Genomic DNA, 19,369 nt, shown 5'->3' on the forward strand with positions numbered 1-19,369 from the left:
GCACATTGACCCCGGTATACCACATTGTTCCAATTCACTTTTCCTTGCTCACCTCTCACCCTCCTGTCCAAGTCAGTTTATTGAGGAAGTTTTGTTAGATGAAATGCAGATTGAGTGAGAGAAGTTGGAGAGATCCATGAATTATGAAAACCCAGATTCTGTTTATATTGTTGATGCCAAACACAATCCTGTTATATTTCATTTTTTCTCAGTTTGTCAAAATTGATGGCTTACCGGATATTTTCTGTATCTTTGAAACAGTTATGCATATGATATTACCAGAGCACTGGAAAAGATGCATGTTCTACATGATGACAGATTAGCAGTATTTTGACTCATGTAGTATTTTGTAACCACAGTATTTTGACTCAGTAGTTTTTTAACATCAAATAGGTTTGTTTCCCTTGCACCCAATAACTCAGCTTAACCAAGAATTTTTTTTCTTGATTTCATCTAACTGGAGCAGTATTTTTTGTGGCTTCCAAAATGTGTCCCAGTCCCAAACCAAATAGTTTGGGTTTAGGATTAGTGTCTTTTTTTTTCTCTCACTCTTCAAACCCAGAATATGTCCCACACCCAATGCCCTTGCTTTGCAATTAATCCGGATATGGGTGAAATGTAATATAATAATTTTTTTGCATAACTTTTAACTGTATATATTGCATGAATCATAGCATATTAGATTGAACTTTATATGTGCCTGATTGTATTTATGTGTACTTCAGGGCAGCCCAAAGGATGTGGACTTGCTGTACAATTCCCTAGAGTGGCGTGTGGCCACCTCACGCTCTCAAGCCCACGATGATGGTGATGGTGACGGTGCTAAGAAGCCTAAAGTGGATGAAAAAGAAGCTGCTGCTGTAACTTCATAAGACTTTATAGTCAGAGCTTTGCCAGAGAAACATGCAAATCCCTAGACTAAGACTCGAGAAGATTGTGAAGGAAAGCACCGAAACTCGAGAAAATGTACAACAAACCTGAGTGCAAACAAAGACCAACTTTGCATTACTGATTTGAATTTCTGCAGAGTGAAGATGCACTAGTTACCCTTTTCCTGTTATTGAAAATACTGGTGTTAGCATCCAGTAGCAAGTGTTTTTATGCTCTGATATATAGATACAGAATTTTTTCCAGGGATTTGATTATTGAAATCAATAAGGGTCACTACTGGACATTGGTAGTGTGGACCGTTCACAACCCAGGGGATGGAGGGTAGAGTCTGTGGTTAGGTAGGGTTGGTGGGGCATTATTTGCTCCAATGTCTGCAGGGTCAGTACCCAGATATCACGTCCCATGTCTACCTAACTCTTCTCGCCAAAGGGTTGCACCCTACGAAAGCGGGAGACAAGATCAAATATTACAGAAACAAATTATATTATCCTGTTTTGAAATCAGTGATGCCATAGATAGCCATTATGACTGGCAGGTGATCGGCGGATTACCAGGAGATTGCCACTGTTGACTAGTTGGCGATTGGTTGATAGTCAGCAGGTATCCACTGATGACTTGGTGATTAGCTGTCAGGTATTGTGTTGCTACTGACAGGTGTTGATTGGATGGTCGTCAGTGAATATTCTCAGCGCCTGGGTAGTTTGGCTTCTCATCAGATCAAAGTGGTGGATGCAATGAAAACATCACTCTTGTTGTTTTATATATCAATGCATTGCTTTGTGAATCTTGATGGAAGAGTAGCAGTTTTGTAAGTTTTGATGGAACATAGTACGGAATTTGTTAAAGTAACTGCTTTTTCAACATCTTGCATTCACTTTAGCTGAAATATATATTTTCAGCAACCATGTAAGCAATGTGGCCTGATGTCAAAGTGTTTGCTCCTGATCTGAATATTGGTGTAATTATGTTGCTCATAGCAAGAAGTTGCAGTGGGAAGCTGAGGGGATGCAACACTGGGCCAGGCCCATAATAAGCAAAATACACCACTAAGGAGTGGACCAACTTTTAGGTTAAACATTGCATGAGAAAGGTGGATGAATTTAGGTCATATTGACCAAAGCAAAATTAATTTGAAGGTGGAAAATAAAACACAAAGTTTGCCATAATAATTTAATAACCTTTATCTACAACATGCGTACATGCTACAGAATATGTACAGTACCTAGTAAGTAACTCAAGATGTCAAAAATTGAAGTGATAAGAACTGCATTAGCATGGCTAACCAATTCAGGAGAGAATTGAAACAGAGCTTAACACAACCTCTGAGCTCACATAAATAGTTAGGTACACGGGTACTAAATTTTGTCAATCCATAAGTCTTGCCCAGGTGTCCAAAGATTCCCCATAAATTTGAATCCTTGTATGTAATTAGGTTACAAAAAATGTCAGCATTATTCAGTATGAATACTACAGGAAAGTTTACAAAAATATTTTGTTCATACTTTTTTGCCATTTCCCTTGTTAGCAAGGTAGTGCCAGGAACATATATGCAAAGTGGATGTGGCCTCATTTGGTCACATCCACTCTCTAGCTTTCATGTATACGCATCAAAACCAAAGCCCCTGATCCACAACCAGGACCTACAGACCTCTTCTTGGTTCCCCGACAACTTTATATTTCCTAGTTCATTCCATTGATTTTAAGTTGCCCCCTGTATACCACATCGCTCCAATTCACTCAATCCCATGCACGCCTATATAATGACAATAAAAGATATAGTTTTGAAATTTTTCATACTTGTTCGTCATTTCCCATTAGTGAGCTAGGGCCAGGAGCAGACAAAGAAATGGCCATATTTGCTCCCATCCACTCTCTAGATGCCTTGTCTAATGCTCCAAAACAACTAGTTCCTGCAAACCTTTTTTCCTTGTTCATACAAATGACAGCCCATCAGCGAAGTGAAATTTTTATAATATACAGTCTATCACTAATTTTCTGAGTTTTATGGGGTGGATAAGGTACATGTAGCCCCTCATATCCTCATGCACATTGTCACCCCATATCAGTTTGTTGCACTGAGTATAAGTTCTTTTTATGCATGCCAAGATGATTTGTGAACACGAGACTAGTATTTTATGTTAAAATTTACACATTTATACACATATTTTCACTATTCATTCCCAAATTTTCCTTTAAATGTTTGATGAAACATCCACAGCCCATATTAATTCTAAATTCATATCTCTCTTCACTTATATATATATTTTTCATATATATGTGCCATTTCCCTCTTTAGCAAGGAACCATCAAGAACAGAGAACTGAGCCTTTGGGAAAATCCTCCCTTAACCCCCTTCTCTGTTCCTTCTTTTGGAAAAGTAAAAATTGGACGGGAGCATTTCCAGCTCCTAACTCTTTTGTCGCCATCTACGACACGCAGGGAATACATGGGAAGTATTCTTTCTCCCCTATCCCCTGGGGTATCTCTTCACTTATACTGCTACATATTTTCCTAACTAACTTACCATATGCTATACATTCTACATCACCTTACCATCATAAAACATTTTCATCCCTGTTCCCCTTTGAAGAATTTTAGTACTATATATCCTTCTCTTTATCCCTGGGGATAGGGGAGAAAGAATACTTCCCACGTATTCCCTGCGTGTCGTAGAAGGCGACTAAAAGGGAAGGGAGCGGGGGGCTGGAAATCCTCCCCTCTCACTTTTTTTTTTCTAATTTTCCAAAAGAGGGAACAGAGAAGGGGCCCAGGTGAGGATATTCCCTCAAGGGCCCAGTCCTCTGTTCTCAACGCTACCTCGCTAATGCGGGAAATGGCGAATAGTATGAAAGAAAAAAGAAAATATCCTTCTCTTATCTTCAGTCAGTACCATTTATCCTCACTGATACAGCTGAGTTGGGATAAAAATTCCTTCATGCCAGTTTCTTGAGCTGTAACTTCACTAAAGTTTTCCATATATCTCCAATTTTTCTACTGTGTTAAGACTGTGCTCTTTACTTCAGATCCTTACTCCTATCCTTATTAAACTATTCTCCTAAATACTTCAACTCATTCACATTTTCCAGTTCTTCATTATTCAGAATTATATGACACTGACATCCTATCTCTCAAAAACTAGTTTTACATTTTACTTATTTATTATCATAATCGCTGTTTCCTACTTAAGCAAGGTAGTGCCAGGAAACATACGAAGAATGGCCCATGCATTCATATACGCATACATATACATATCAACATAAACATGCACAGACATGTACATATATACACATGTACATATTAATACTTGCTTGCCTTCATCCATTCCTGTCATTACCCTGCCCCACAGGAAATGGCATTGCTACCCCCGCTTCAGCGAGGTAGCGCCAGGAAAACAGACAAAAAAGGCCACATTCGTTCACACTCAGTCTCAAGCTGTCGTGTTTAATGTACTGAAACCACAGCTCCCTATCCACATCCTGGCCTCACAGACCTTTACATGGTTTACCCCAGACGTTTCACATGCCCCGGTTCAGTCCACTGACTGCACGTTGACCCTGGTATACCACATCGTTCCAATTCATTCTACTCCTTGCATGTCTTTCACTCTCCTGTATGTTCAGGCCCTGATTGCTCAAAATCTTTTTCCACTCCATCCTTCCACCTCCAATTTGGTTTCCTGCCTCTCCTTGTTCCCTTTACCTCTGACACATATATTTTCTTTGTCAATCTTTCCTACATTCATCATTCAAGCAGACTACCATTCTAGCTATCTCCCCTCACTCAGCCTATTAGCAAACAATTTAAAAAGTATGAATACAACTCTCTGTATCACTGATGCCCATTCCCCCCAGGAACTCTCATCAAGGGAGTGGCCATAGCAAAAGAGTCTTCACTTATCCCTGTCGTTACATGCCTCCCTTGCATACACCATTCAGCCTGTTATCATACCATTTATAAAGTGTGAATTTAACTATCTGTATCTTTGATGCCAATTCCCTCCAGGAACTCCTATCAAAAGGGTGGCCACAGCAAAAGAGTCTCCACTTGTCCCTGCCCTTACCTGCCTCCTTTGCATACACCATTCCACGCTTTCTTCCATCATTTCTCTCCCTGTTTATTTCCCCATGTCACAGGTGTTCTTCCTCTCACATCACCCCCTTTGATCTCACTGCCATATACACTCCTTGTAAAGTCCCTATCTTGAATTCTTTCCACATGCCCCAAACCACTTAAAGTATTACATTTCACCCACTCTATCTCCACAAATGATTCCTTTTGCACTGCATACCATACCAAATCTTTCATACTACTCATTTCTTCCTTCATTCCATGTGAATATTGAATATTTCTTTACAATAGTGCCAGCATTACCAATGAGAGGAAATGGGCTAAAACTTAAGGATCACCGACGATGTTATTGATGCATGAAATAAGCCCCTAGAAAATCTTTCAGACCTACATCCTTAATATATTCAAAATTAGGATTCATTATCACTTGTCACTCTCTGGTGCTGAATAATTCATTTTTTTTTTAAGTTGAAGGTTTCAGTCATGGACTAAAGTCCATATCAAGGCCGGGCCTTAATTGAAATAGAGAATTATAATGCGGAAAAAGAAAAGACAAGGAAAAGTATTTACAGATTTTTGAGGACTTGAAAGACTTGTCTTTTGGAATGTGCCAGGTCATAGGTATTGGGAAAGACATGAAAAGGTACAGAGTTCCAAAGCTTCAACATGTAGGGAAAAAAGTCATCATCAAAACAGCCCACCCTTGAGTTGCCAATGACCACACAATAATGTGTTGCAATAGCTTGCCAAATATTGCATGGTCTAGCTAGTTGTGGGGGCACACAAGCAGCCAGTTCTCAGGAGCAAAAAACCAAAGTAATATCTATAGAGGAGGGAGAGTGAACCAGCATTGTGGCATAGGGAAAGGGGGGGTCAAGTTTGGCAGTTAGCCTGGGACAGTATATAAGCCAGACCACTTTTGACTCAACTCTGTCAAGTAAGCATACACAGCTAGACCCACCTCAAATGTGAGAGCAGTACTCCATACAAGGATATATCAATCCCTTGTATAAATGGAGCAACTGTTAAGAAGAGAAGTTTCAACATCTAAACAGGACACACAGTTTATTAGAGGCAGACTTAGCTTAACTATTCCTGTAATGAGAGGTTTCCAAGAATGAGTGGATGTTACAGTAATACCAAGTATGTTCATTGAGTCGAGATGGAATTACAGAACTGTCAAAGGAGAGGTGAGTTGTGAGGAGTTTTCGATAAAGAGATGGGTTGAAATTGGGTCTTGGAGACATTAAACTTAACAAGATTTTGTCTACCCCACTCAGATATCCTGTCCAAGTTTATTGAGGAAGCTGTGTCAAGATGAGATGCAGATCAAGTGAGAGGGGAGGGAGCAGAATTGGAGGATGTGGATGAATGCATTGGATTATTTGTGGAGGAGAGGATATCATTGAAAAAAAGAGAAAAAGTGGAGGGGACAGGACAGAACCTTTAGGGACACTGCTGTTGATGGGAAAAAGGGGAAGGCTGATCCATCAACAACCACAGAGACAGATCAGCCAGAGAGGAATATAGATATGAAGGAGCAAAGTGAGGGAGGGAAGCCAAAAGAGGAGAGCTTAGAGATGATACCCCAATGCCACACCCTGTCAGCACTGGCATATCATGTTCCCTTCTCAACCTCCGATCTCTCCTTGGCCATGCTGCAGTAACATACCAACAATGATTAACCCATGTCACTTGCTTGGAGAGACTAAGAATTACTGCATCTTTCTTCAACATCAGGAATGATATAAGCATGGTAAGTCGAGAGGCTAGAGCTCAAGTTTATCCTTACTATTGCATTTCTAACAAAATATGAGGGGATGCATGACATATTCATGTTCATCCTACCTTATGACTTTCCTATAAATATTTCCTTCAGGCATACTAATCCTGCAAAGTATTTTTTTCACTTGATTTCTGGTGTGTTGCCTTAGGAAGTGGAAGTTAGAGAGAGAGCCATTGTTTTGCTATCCTTTTCTTCTATTGCTTTTAAGGGGACTTTTCTTCTTTTTAAGTAGTAGCAGCAGTAGTGTTATGGCCAGAACACCTTGCTTGGACCTTGGGTTTGTGTGGTCTGTGTATCAGTGTAACTTCATGTAGTCATACCACATGCTCCTGTCAAATAATTGATTTACACGGCCTGGATTCTTGACCTCTCTGACTCATTCCATATCCGTGTTTCGGCTGGATAGGTCAGAGTTTGAAGAGGTCTATGCTGTACTTTAATCCATTCTTTACTTCCATACTTACATCTCTACTCTTCATTATTCTGTTAAGGGATGCAGTGACTCTTCTACCTTGTACTGCTGTCTCCCTTATCTCTCCTTCCATATCACCAATCTTACCCAAGATAGCTCCTAATAACTTAAAACTCTGTCATCTCTCCTAGTCTTTCTCCCCCATATCTTTTCAAACATCACTACTTTATTTTTACTTGCATTTACCTTCAGTTGCATACACTTGTACACATGATAAAACAATTACAACCTTCTACAACTCCTCTTCACTCTCAGCATTCAACACAGTATCATCCACAAACAGGCTAGTCACTAGCCACCACATTTCACCATAACACTCTATCTCCGCACCCCCTTTCCCTAGTTTTGCTTTTCATCTATCGTATCATGCAGTGGCAGTATTGCAACCAATTAGGTGTTACTGCTGCAGTAGGGGCTCGATCATAGGAAAAGTTGACCTTTAGTGCCCTAAGAGGATATTCTAGTCAGTTGTACACCCTTAGGGGTGGAACAGAATGGGGAGGCATTGCCCAACTCCATCAGGGCAATAGTTTTAAAATTTAGGACAATCTCATAGCCCTGCTGCCTCTAGGAAACAGTGCTAGAGCCGCCATCTGCCAGTGGGCTGTCAAGGTTTAAGCACCAAAGGTTAGGAAATGTCACTGGAGTCCACTAGTTATGCTGAGGAGTAAAGGGGATGAGAAAGTGAGGGTGATGGCTGGTTTAAATATTAATGGAATGACTCTTGAGAATAAAAGGAGAAAGCTTGTGGAGAGAAATTTGAAAGTTATAGTTTGTATGTGCTGGGATTGGGGAAACCCATATCCTTGATCATGGTGTGTAGAGTGAAAATGGAAATGAATGCAAGTTGTGGGAGGGCATGGAAGGAGTGGTATGGATAGGAATGAATGAAAATTATTAGGAAGAGGGAATGAAGGATGTGCAAGTGTGTTATCAGTGAGAGTATGGGAGATTGTAACAGAGTATGGATGGAATGGATAAAAAATAATGTGGGTTAAAGGAAAGACTGGAATTGTGAAGTATGCTTGGGTATGTGTATATGCACCTGTAAATATGGGAGGGTATTGATTGAGAGGGTGAAGGCATGTACAGAGCATCAGATTGGGGAAGAGCAGTGCGGTTTCAGAAGTGGTAGAGGATGTGTGGATCAGGTGTTTGCTTTGAAGAATGTATGTGAGAAATACTTAGAAAAGCAAATGGATTTGTATGTAGCATTTATGGATCTGGAGAAGGCATATGATAGAGTTGATAGAGATGCTCTGTGGAAGGTATTAAGAATATATGGTGTGGGAGGCAAGTTGTTAGAAGCAGTGAAAAGTTTTTATCGAGGATGTAAGGCATGTGTACGTGTAGGAAGAGAGGAAAGTGATTGGTTCTCAGTGAATGTAGGTTTGCGGCAGGGGTGTGTGATGTCTCCATGGTTGTTTAATTTGTTTATGGATGGGGTTGTTAGGGAGGTGAATGCAAGAGTTCTGGAAAGAGGGGCAAGTATGAAGTCTGTTGGGGATGAGAGAGCTTGGGAAGTGAGTCAGTTGTTGTTCGCTGATGATACAGCGCTGGTGGCTGATTCATGTGAGAAACTGCAGAAGCTGGTGACTGAGTTTGGTAAAGTGTGTGGAAGAAGAAAGTTGAGAGTAAATGTGAATAAGAGCAAGGTTATTAGGTACAGTAGGGGTGAGGGTCAAGTCAATTGGGAGGTGAATTTGAATGGAGAAAAACTGGAGGAAGTGAAGTGTTTTAGATATCTGGGAGTGGATCTGTCAGCGGATGGAACCATGGAAGCGGAAGTGGATCATAGGGTGGGGGAGGGGGCGAAAATTTTGGGAGCCTTGAAAAATGTGTGGAAGTCGAGAACATTATCTCGGAAAGCAAAAATGGGTATGTTTGAGGGAATAGTGGTTCCAACAATGTTGTATGGTTGCGAGGCGTGGGCTATGGATAGAGATGTGCGCAGGAGGATGGATGTGCTGGAAATGAGATGTTTGAGGACAATGTGTGGTGTGAGGTGGTTTGATCGAGTAAGTAACGTAAGGGTAAGAGAGATGTGTGGAAATAAAAAGAGCGTGGTTGAGAGAGCAGAAGAGGGTGTTTTGAAATGGTTTGGGCACATGGAGAGAATGAGTGAGGAGAGATTGACCAAGAGGATATATGTGTCGGAGGTGGAGGGAACGAGGAGAAGAGGGAGACCAAATTGGAGGTGGAAAGATGGAGTGAAAAAGATTTTGTGTGATCGGGGCCTGAACATGCAGGAGGGTGAAAGGAGGGCAAGAAATAGAGTGAATTGGAGTCATGTGGTATACAGGGGTTGACGTGCTGTCAGTGGATTGAAGCAAGGCATGTGAAGCGTCTGGGGTAAACCATGGAAAGCTGTGTAGGTATGTATATTTGCGTGTGTGGACGTGTGTATGTACATGTGTATGGGGGGGGGGGGTTGGGCCATTTCTTTCGTCTGTTTCCTTTGCGCTACCTCGCAGACGCGGGAGACAGCGACAAAGTATAAAAAAAAAAAAAAAAAAAAAAAAAAAATGTGAAGAATGTGCAAGGTAAGGATGAAATGAAGCAATTATGGAGAAATTTGAGTGACTGTAAATGGGTTTAAGAAAGAGAGAAAGGTGGTTGCAATGGGTGATATTAATGCAAAGATGGGATGTGTTGATATTGATGAGATAGGTGGTAAATGACTGGATGACTGTGCTGCAAACACCTTTTTTTTTTCCAACACAAGATAATCCACAGATATACATGGATAAGAAATGATGGAAGAGAAAGACAAAAGGGTTTGATTGTTTATGTAGCAGTGCATGAAAGGTTGAGAACATTGGGCTAAAGTTGCCCTGTGACTGTAGCCTGTTAAGGGTGAGGCATGAAAGGCTAGGAAGCAGCACTGGAGTTCAAGGTTATGGAGATTTTGTTTTCATTGTCACCCCCTTGAGGGAGTTCCAGGAGGCCACAGATGTCACCAATATCGACAGAAAGATTGTGCTGGATGCTAGAGACGTGACAGAATACTATGGAGATTCTGACCATCTTAAAGTTTTTGTGGAGGTAAGGATCAGGCAGAAGTGGAAGTATGGTGTAAGAAAGAACAGAAAAGTAAAAGTGCTGGCAAGTGGAAAAAAGGTGAATCAGAAAGAATGCAAGAAAGTGTATAAAAGTTTATAGATGATAGAAAGCTTAGTAAAATATGTAGTAAATGTAAGGATGCAGTCATGTGTGAATGAAGTGCTTAAAATGTTTAGAGAAAGAACGTTAAAAGTTGTAGAATTAGTAGCTGGATACAAGGTTGTGAGAAATAATGAGAGGGGAAATGTATGATGGCCAAACAAAAGCACATTCACACTACAACTCCTAAACCTCTCCACAATCTCCCTTTTTTATTCTCCCATTCACATTCCTTACCATCAGCCTCAATCACTCGTTCTTTTTAACCCTTGGCAAAACTGGTAGACTCCAGTGCTGCTTCTTAGCCTTTTGTGCCTCTCTTGACAGGTCACTGGCAGAGGACAACTCCAGTGCAGGGTGTTTCCAGTGGCAGCAAGGCTCCAAAATTATCAAAACTAAAAGTAACAGTACCCCTCAGGTGTTTATCCAAATCTAAAACTACTGCATTTGTTACATTAAAATGCCAGTTAGCCAATTGATCGAGAACTTACCAAAATTATACAGAAAAGGAGGTTTGGTCAATAACTGTTTTGCAGGACACTCGGACAACCATTAATGATGAGCTCTGGGTAGAGGAAAAATCAAAGGATGTACTGGATGTGAGGACAAACAAGCAGAACAGGGAAATTTCTCATAAACCTTATGGGTTCTTCAGATCATTTTAGCTTCATTCTATAGAACCCGTAATATTCAAATTTACTAATACTTTTTCGAACTTTACTGTCATTCCCTGTGTTAGTAAAGTAATGCCAGGAACAGATGGAGAATTGGCCTCATTCACTCACATTCATTTTATTGCTTTCATGTGTAATGCTCAAAAACTAAAACTCCCAGTCCAGAACTAGGTCCAACAGACCTTTCTGCGATTTCTGCAGACTGCTTTATATACCCTGGTTTAGTCCACTGACATCATTGCCCATGTATACCACAATGCCCCAATTCACTGTATCCTGTACATGCCTTACACCCTCCTACATTTGCAAGCTTTGAGTGCTGAAAACGTTTTCCACTCCATCCTTCCAACTCCAATTTGGTCTTCCTCTTCTCCTTGTCCCGTCCACTTCTGACAAAGGTATCCTCTTTGTCATCCACTCTTCATTCATTCTATCCATGTGTACAAACCATTTCAGAACATCCTCTCTGGCTCTCTCAACCATACACTCTTACCCTATTTTTTCTTATGCAATGAATCCTCCTCACAATCATAGTAACCTTCCAACAGATTCACCCTTTTCTGTACATTCTCATCTAAAGCCAAAGCCTAGCACCTGTACAACAGCAAAAGGACTTTTTTACTCACCTTTTGCCAATCCACACTCAGTCTCTCTTGGTGTCTCTTGGTAAAAGCATCTTTGACCATCCTCTTTACACTCATATCATTTCCTCATTTCCTAAAGCTTTATGAATCTTAACCCTTGCCTCTAACAAGTAATTTATCATCATTATAAAAGGTCTATACAATATTCTACAAATATGTTGAACAGCCTTTTAAGATTATGCTTTTCTTATTAGGCAAATAGACAAGGGCAACTGTTTTTATGACAGAAAAACCATTCTAATGAATTTTTTTAGTGTTGGTATTCATTTTCCAGCTGCCAGAATGATCACATACAGTAACTAACAAGAAAATTCTGTATGTGTCACCCTTACATTAAAGTACAAAACAGCATATTTGCTGCTGGTTGATGGATGTACTGCAAATGATTTTATACCTGTGCCGCTTCACCTCTGTTCATCTTGTGAGGTTGGCTATGTCCTGCCTGTACGTTCCAGAGCTGAATCTTTGAGGAAATATGCTGGGTACCAGTTTTTGTTGCCTGCCTCATCATGATAACAAAGGTGTGGGTTTTTAGCAGTGTTGTGCTGACCTCCAAGAGACGTGTACCTGTAGTAAACATAGAACTGGGAAGCATGTAAGGAGGCAATAAGGCACACATGAAAATAAGGAGTGACATTAAATAAGTGATGTATAGAGGAGTTAGTTTGAAATACAATCAGATGCACATCATGTGAAATAGACTGCAACATTTCAAATGCTGGGCAGTGCCTTCTTTATGGATGTTGAGGCTGAAATATCAGTGCTAAAAGGAAGGCAAGATTTCAAAAATAGTAATGCTTTCTGTAAGAATATTTAAGTTGAAATATCAATGCTTAAAGGAAGCTCTGATAATAATAGAGTAATTTATGACCTCACTGGAATGAAAACACAGAGCCCTATACAGACAACTGGAACCTGTCACTTACTGCAGTCCACAATTGCATCAATCCCTTTTTCCCTAGTGGAATTATAAGCTGAGAGTGAAACTGAAGTCAAAGCAAAAATTGAAAAATCTCATAAAAATCAGCAAATGCTCATAAAACTGAGCTTGCAAAAAAATAAAGAGAAAGCCTAAAACTAAAGCCTGCATTAAACCTCTATGTGCAATGATGAATCTTGTGTGTGCCCTTGGTCATTTGGTGTACATGTATGTTCAATCTAAATTGTGGTTATAAAGTGTACAGTTAGCCTTCAGCTTTACCCACTCTTACAGTAGGGTACATCCATAACCAGGATTGCAGTGGTGTACAGATTTAACCATAGTTCTTGAGCATCCATTAATGCATAAGCTTATCAACAGTCTCAGTGAGACAGCACTTTAGTGGTTGTCAAGCTGCAATCCTCTGACCCAGGTAGCTGTCTTTTCATTCTACCTCATGTGGACCACTGGCATTATGTCCACAAAATACAATCTCTCCTTGTCATATGTAACACTTGACTCATGAAGCTCATTCTTCATAACTTGATTTTCCTGCAGTGAGCACTATGCACTAGCCCTGCTGTTTGGCAAAAGGGTAGGAGCAGTATATAAAAGTAGTTAAGTAGGAACATTTGGCAGGATTATTAGGTAGAAGTAGAAGGTAGGAGCATTAGATAGAAGTAGTCATTAGGAACATTAGGTAGGAGCCTCTGCAAACACTGCACTTGACTTGCCCTATGCCAGCGGCCTAAGGTTGAGGCACTAAAGGCCAAGAAGTGGCACTGGAGTTTTAGTTATGGAGACTCCGTTGCCGTGGCCACCCCTTTGAGGGAGTTCCAAATGGAACAGGCATCAGAAATACAGAAAGATAGATCAGAGTGTAAGATACCATACATGCTCCACAGTTAAAGTGCATACAGCAGTTTATAAATATATCCACAATTGTATATACTTGTGTTGTAGTTATACAATGTCCACTAGTGCGAGACCTGCCCAGGCTTGAAGAATACATACTAATGTACAGACTTAATCAACCCAGGGTGTATAAGACTTTATGACTTACCCATGGTCATAGAGTACACAATAATGTACAGAGAGGGAGCGAAGGAATTCCCACACAATCTGGTAGTTCCAAGTGAGGATGGGCATGACACGCATGACCTGGGGCCAGCCACTGTCTGTCATCTACAATATACATGTAAATATTATTATCTTCCTATCTCATACACATTATGGCACTGAGGTATTATTTCCATATAATTACTATTGTGCAACTGATTGAAATTAACTTCTATTATGAATCTGTATAGTCTTTACACAATGTCTACAGACAGTCATTCCTAATAAGACTTATCTGAAAGCATGATTCATCATGAAGGGCAACTGTCCATCATGTACCTTAATATTATGCAATCAATTTAACATATACAAGTAGTGGAATTAAATACTCTTCACACAGATTAGATAACCAATCCTAAAAGTTGAGAAATTCACTTTCGATACATTTCCAATTGTCCTGGCCTAACTGCGTATGGAAGGAACCAAACTGCAGGACTATGTGCACTGTTCTGGAGCAATGTGCATTCAGATTTGCAAATATGCATTCTAATCATTACAGATTTGATGAGCTCAGACAAGAGTAGTCCATGAGAAATAACATCTACATATACTCTGACCTTTCTAATTCATCAGTATTGCAGTTAGTATTGTTGAAAGCTAAGTTCATACTTATTGTTCTGCTTCCCAATACAAAGCAGCATATTCCTGTAAGGCTTGCGAGAGGGAGAGGAAGCACAAGGGACAAACCTAGGGCAAGGATTTCAAACTTCATGGAGCATGAACAACGTTAAGCATGAAGACAGAAGTAGATGAGTGGATAATGACAATGAGGTTGGGAGGCCCAGAGTTAGAGGTAGTAGGGACCACGATTCCTCTCCCAGGCCATGGTTCCCTTGTAGAATATGCTTTAAATTCCCAACTCGGTGTTATATTACTCAGCAGCTTACCAGGAAGGCCTGTAATACAAACCTAGCAGCTCACCTGGAAAGTATAAAACACCTACTGGCTTATCTGGAAGGTACAAGATACCTTGCAACTCATTTGGAAGCTGTAAAACAGCAACTCAACCGGTAGTTCTAAAACAGCAGCTCAACTGGAAGGTATAAAACACCAAGCAGCTCACCATGAGGGTATAAAACAACTACCAGCTCACCTGGAAGGTATAAGACAACTACTAGCTCACATGGAAGGTGTAAAATGCCTAGCAGCTCACCTGGAATGCCTTAAGGTCTTGAGAATATGGGTCTGTGGACCTGGTGCCCATTAGGATAGCTTTAATATGAGGCTTTTGAATAGTGAGTTGCTCTAGACCTTGTTTAATGGGTCCATTGTACCTCCACAAGTTCAGCTTATACCTGCAAGTGAGGAAATCATGTTCAATAGTTCATTCCACATGCTTTTTGGCTGCAACTAAGAACACAGAAGTAACTGAATGTAATGTACAATTTATGTTCCTTTGAGCTTTCCTTATACTTCTGGCAGGTATACTTTCTTGATCAAAGTTCCTAACTGGTCTGGTTATGACGTACCCAAGCAGCATATAAAGAATGCATAATCTTTTTACTGGATTTGGTAGCCTTCATTATACACTGGTTATTCCTGATCCCTTATGGCACTGTTGTGGAAAAGTCAGTAATCACTTTACATTGGTTAGTGATATCTTTTATCAAATATGGTGAGACTGAGAGATTGACGGAAAGAAGCATACTGACAAATGGAGAAAAGGTAGCCAGATCGACAGCATAACTCAACCAACCTGTCAACTGTATCGTCAATAAACTTTTCCAACTCATCAAAGGGGTTGGCACAGGTTATGTAGACAGCCTGAATTGCCGGTGTATTCTCTGGGAACCTGTGGGAAATTCAGCAATGGTTAGCTCAAGGCTTACCCATTTCAGGAAGTGAAAGGGTGTTAATTTTGACTGAGAAGAATAAGTTATGGTAACATATCCCAATTTAAACAAACCTAATCCAATATATTAAACCTCATCATGTTCAATTAACCAGAGAAAAGGAAATACATGATGGCTGGATAAGATTAGAAATGTTGTGGAATAAGAGGAAAAAAGCATATGGTACATTGCCCAAAAGGAATGTACCAGTCAAAGTTCAGCAAAGGAGGAGGGAAGAATATAAGAATATTAAGAAGCTACCAGAAAAAAGCAAAGAAAGTAAATGAAGATTTTGGAAGAACATTGAGTGAAAAGTTTAGGGAAAATAAGAAATTGTACCGGAAGAAGGTGAAAAAGAAAGAGATCGATTAGAGTGGAAAAATAAATGTGTGCAAAGTAAGAAAGGGAGTTGCAGAATCAAAAGGAGGAACAGAAAGGAAGATACAAGGATTATTTTGAAGAAATTATGAATGTGGGAGGTGAGGCAGCAGTTATTATATGCATGCAGCAAGAAGGGAGGTAAAAAGGGTGATAATGAGGTTGAAGGTAGGAAAGCACTTTGAATGGATGAAACTACTGCTGAACTGTTGAAGTATAAAGTAGATAGTTTGATATTGGTCTTAGCTAAGGACATCACTAACAAGTATGTCGCTCTACCTTTCCTTCACTTTTCCATTCTGAGAAACCTGTAGCTGTCTCTGATGTAGACAAAGCAACACTTTTTGGTTCTTGTTTTTCCTAGAATGGATACATATGATATGTACTTTTAGCATGGAAGCAAAAGATAGTGTCTGAGGATCAGACGAAAGCTATTATTTTTCCTTCGTCCTAAGGAAAAGGTGCTAAGGATGTATGTGGCAATTATGGAGGAATACATCTGGAGGGATGTCTGATCATTATCTTGTGGAGGCTAAGGTGAAGATTTGTATGGGTTTTCAGAAAAAAAAGTGAATGTTGGGGTGAAGAGGGTGGTGAGAGTAAGTGAGCTTGGGAAGGAGACTTGTGTGAGGAAGTACCAGGAGAGACTGAGTACAGAATGGAAAAAGGTGAGAACAATGGAAGTAAGGGGAGTGGGGGAGGAATGGGATGTATTTAGGGAATCAGTGATGGATTGCGCAAAAGATGCTTGTGGCATGAGAAGAGTGGGAGGTGGGTTGATTAGAAAGGGTAGTGAGTGGTGGGATGAAGAAGTAAGAGTATTAGTGAAAGAGAAGAGAGAGGCATTTGGACGATTTTTGCAGGGAAAAAATGCAGTTGAGTGGGAGACGTATAAAAGAAAGAGACAGGAGGTCAAGAGAAAGGTGCAAGAGGTGAAAAAAAGGGCAAATGAGAGTTGAGGTGAGAGAGTATCATTAAATTTTAGGGAGAATAAAAATATGTTCTGGAAGGAGGTAAATAAAGTGCGTAAGACAAGGGAGCAAATGGGAACTTCAGTGAAGGGCGCAAATGGGGAGGTGATAACAAGTAGTGGTGATGTGAGAAGGAGATGGAGTGAGTATTTTGAAGGTTTGTTGAATGTGTTTGATGATAGAGTGGCAGATATAGGGTGTTTTGGTCGAGGTGGTGTGCAAAGTGAGAGGGTTAGGGAAAATGATTTGGTAAACAGAGAAGAGGTAGTAAAAGCTTTGCGGAAGATGAAAGCCGGCAAGGCAGCAGGTTTGGATGGTATTGCAGTGGAAATTATTAAAAATGGGGGTGACTGTTTTGTTGACTGGTTGGTAAGGTTATTTAATGTATGTATGACTCATGGTGAGGTGCCTGAGGATTGGCGGAATGCGTGCATAGTGCCATTGTACAAAGGCAAAGGGGATAAGAGTGAGTGCTCAAATTACAGAGGTATAAGTTTGTTGAGTATTCCTGGTAAATTATATGGGAGGGTATTGATTGAGAGGGTGAAAGCATGTACAGAGCATCAGATTGGGGAAGAGCAGTGTGGTTTCAGAAGTGGTAGAGGATGTGTGGATCAGGTGTTTGCTTTGAAGAATGTATGTGAGAAATACTTAGAAAAGCAAATGGACTTGTATGTAGCATTTATGGATCTGGAGAAGGCATATGATAGAGTTGATAGAGATGCTCTGTGGAAGGTATTAAGAATATATGGTGTGGGAGGCAAGTTGTTAGAAGCAGTGAAAAGTTTTTATCGAGGATGTAAGGCATGTGTATGTGTAGGAAGAGAGGAAAGTGATTGGTTCTCAGTGAATGTAGGTTTGCAGCAGGGGTGTGTGATGTCTCCATGGTTGTTTAATTTGTTCATGGATGGGGTTGTTAGGGAGGTGAAGGCAAGAGTTTTGGAAAGAGGGGCAAGTATGAAGTCTGTTGGGGATGAGAGAGCTTGGGAAGTGAGTCAGTTGTTGTTGGCTGATGATACAGCGCTGGTGGCTGATTCATGTGAGAAACTGCAGAAGCTGGTGACTGAGTTTGGTAAAGTGTGTGAAAGAAGAAAGTTAAGAGTAAATGTGAATAAGAGCAAGGTTATTAGGTACAGTAGGGTTGAGGGTCAAGTCAATTGGGAGGTGAGTTTGAATGGAGAAAAACTGGAGGAAGTGAAGTGTTTTAGATATCTGGGAGTGGATCTGGCAGCGGATGGAACCATGGAAGCGGAAGTGGATCATAGGGTGGGGGAGGGGGCGAAAATTCTGGGAGCCTTGAAGAATGTGTGGAAGTCGAGAACATTATCTCGGAAAGCAAAAATGAGTATGTTTGAAGGAATAGTGGTTCCAACAATGTTGTATGGTTGCGAGGCGTGGGCAATGGATAGAGTTGTGCGCAGGAGGATGGATGTGCTGGAAATGAGATGTTTGAGGACAATGTGTGGTGTGAGGTGGTTTGATCGAGTAAGTAACGTAAGGGTAAGAGAGATGTGTGGAAATAAAAAGAGCGTGGTTGAGAGAGCAGAAGAGGGTGTTTTGAAATGGTTTGGGCACATGGAGAGAATGAGTGAGGAAAGATTGACCAAGAGGATATATGTGTCGGAGGTGGAGGGAACGAGGAGAAGAGGGAGACCAAATTGGAGGTGGAAAGATGGAGTGAAAAAGATTTTGTGTGATCGGGGCCTGAACATGAAGGAGGGCAAGAAATAGAGTGAATTGGAGCGATGTGGTATACCGGGGTTGACGTGCTGTCAGTGGATTGAATCGGGTCATGTGAAGCGTCTGGGGTAAACCATGGAAAGCTGTGTAGGTATGTATATTTTGCGTGTGTGGACGTATGTATATACATGTGTATGGGGGTGGGTTGGGCCATTTCTTTTGTCTGTTTCCTTGCGCTACCTCGCAAACGCGGGAGACAGCGACAAAGCAAAAAAAAGAAAAAAAAAAACATCTGTTGAATATAAGAGAAAAGAAAGCTTAAAGCAATCATAGTTAAGGAGTATGTCACATGCTCGAAAAGTCATTTGTATCAAGTTACAGTTTCCATGTTCTTTGAAGGCTCAGTTTGCTATGAGGGATGCACATACATAAGTAGAATGTTAGCCCTTCAGCATGTGCAAATATTTCTCAGCTACTGAATGTAATGTGTTAGAACTCCCTCACATAAAACTAACATAGACATATTACCTGTGCATCAGAGCACCATGCAGTAGGTGAAGAATGACCATACAGTCTTTCCCGCCATTAAAGCTTACACAGATTTCTTCCACAGTATAACGGTTAAAGCAATCCTCAATCACCTGAAACGGACAATGGTCCAATCAAGAGCTTAATTCATTAAGCCAAATTAGTTGCTTTGTAAATCACAAATCAAAGAAGAATTTTGTTATGCTTAACATTAAATCTCAAACTTTCGAAATGCTGAAATTATT

General features: G+C 40.5%; 2 protein-coding genes across 8 annotated transcripts in view; one reads left to right on the forward strand and one right to left on the reverse strand.

Moving 5' to 3' along the window:
* LOC139764875 (uncharacterized) overlaps nucleotides 1-2,060 on the forward strand; it is a 41,974-nt gene extending 39,914 nt beyond the window's left edge. For all 5 annotated transcript variants that reach the window (XM_071691917.1, XM_071691918.1, XM_071691919.1 and 2 more), the window contains one exon: nucleotides 726-2,060. In XM_071691917.1, the coding sequence (XP_071548018.1) occupies nucleotides 726-872 (147 nt within the window). In that variant the 3' untranslated portion in view covers nucleotides 873-2,060. The remainder of the gene's footprint in view (nucleotides 1-725) is intronic.
* The window catches only part of LOC139764880 (FAD synthase-like), a 32,438-nt gene continuing 15,116 nt past the window's right edge, over nucleotides 2,048-19,369 (reverse strand). For all 3 annotated transcript variants that reach the window (XM_071691926.1, XM_071691925.1, XM_071691924.1), the window contains 5 exons: nucleotides 19,125-19,237; nucleotides 15,432-15,527; nucleotides 14,889-15,030; nucleotides 13,680-13,801; nucleotides 2,048-12,264 (listed from right to left, as the gene is read on the reverse strand). In XM_071691926.1, coding sequence (XP_071548027.1) covers nucleotides 12,129-12,264; nucleotides 13,680-13,801; nucleotides 14,889-15,030; nucleotides 15,432-15,527; nucleotides 19,125-19,237 — 609 coding nt within the window. In that variant the 3' untranslated portion in view covers nucleotides 2,048-12,128. The remainder of the gene's footprint in view (nucleotides 12,265-13,679; nucleotides 13,802-14,888; nucleotides 15,031-15,431; nucleotides 15,528-19,124; nucleotides 19,238-19,369) is intronic.

The sequence above is a fragment of the Panulirus ornatus genome, chromosome 51 (genome assembly GCF_036320965.1).
Source record: "Panulirus ornatus isolate Po-2019 chromosome 51, ASM3632096v1, whole genome shotgun sequence".
NCBI lineage: Eukaryota > Metazoa > Arthropoda > Malacostraca > Decapoda > Palinuridae > Panulirus > Panulirus ornatus.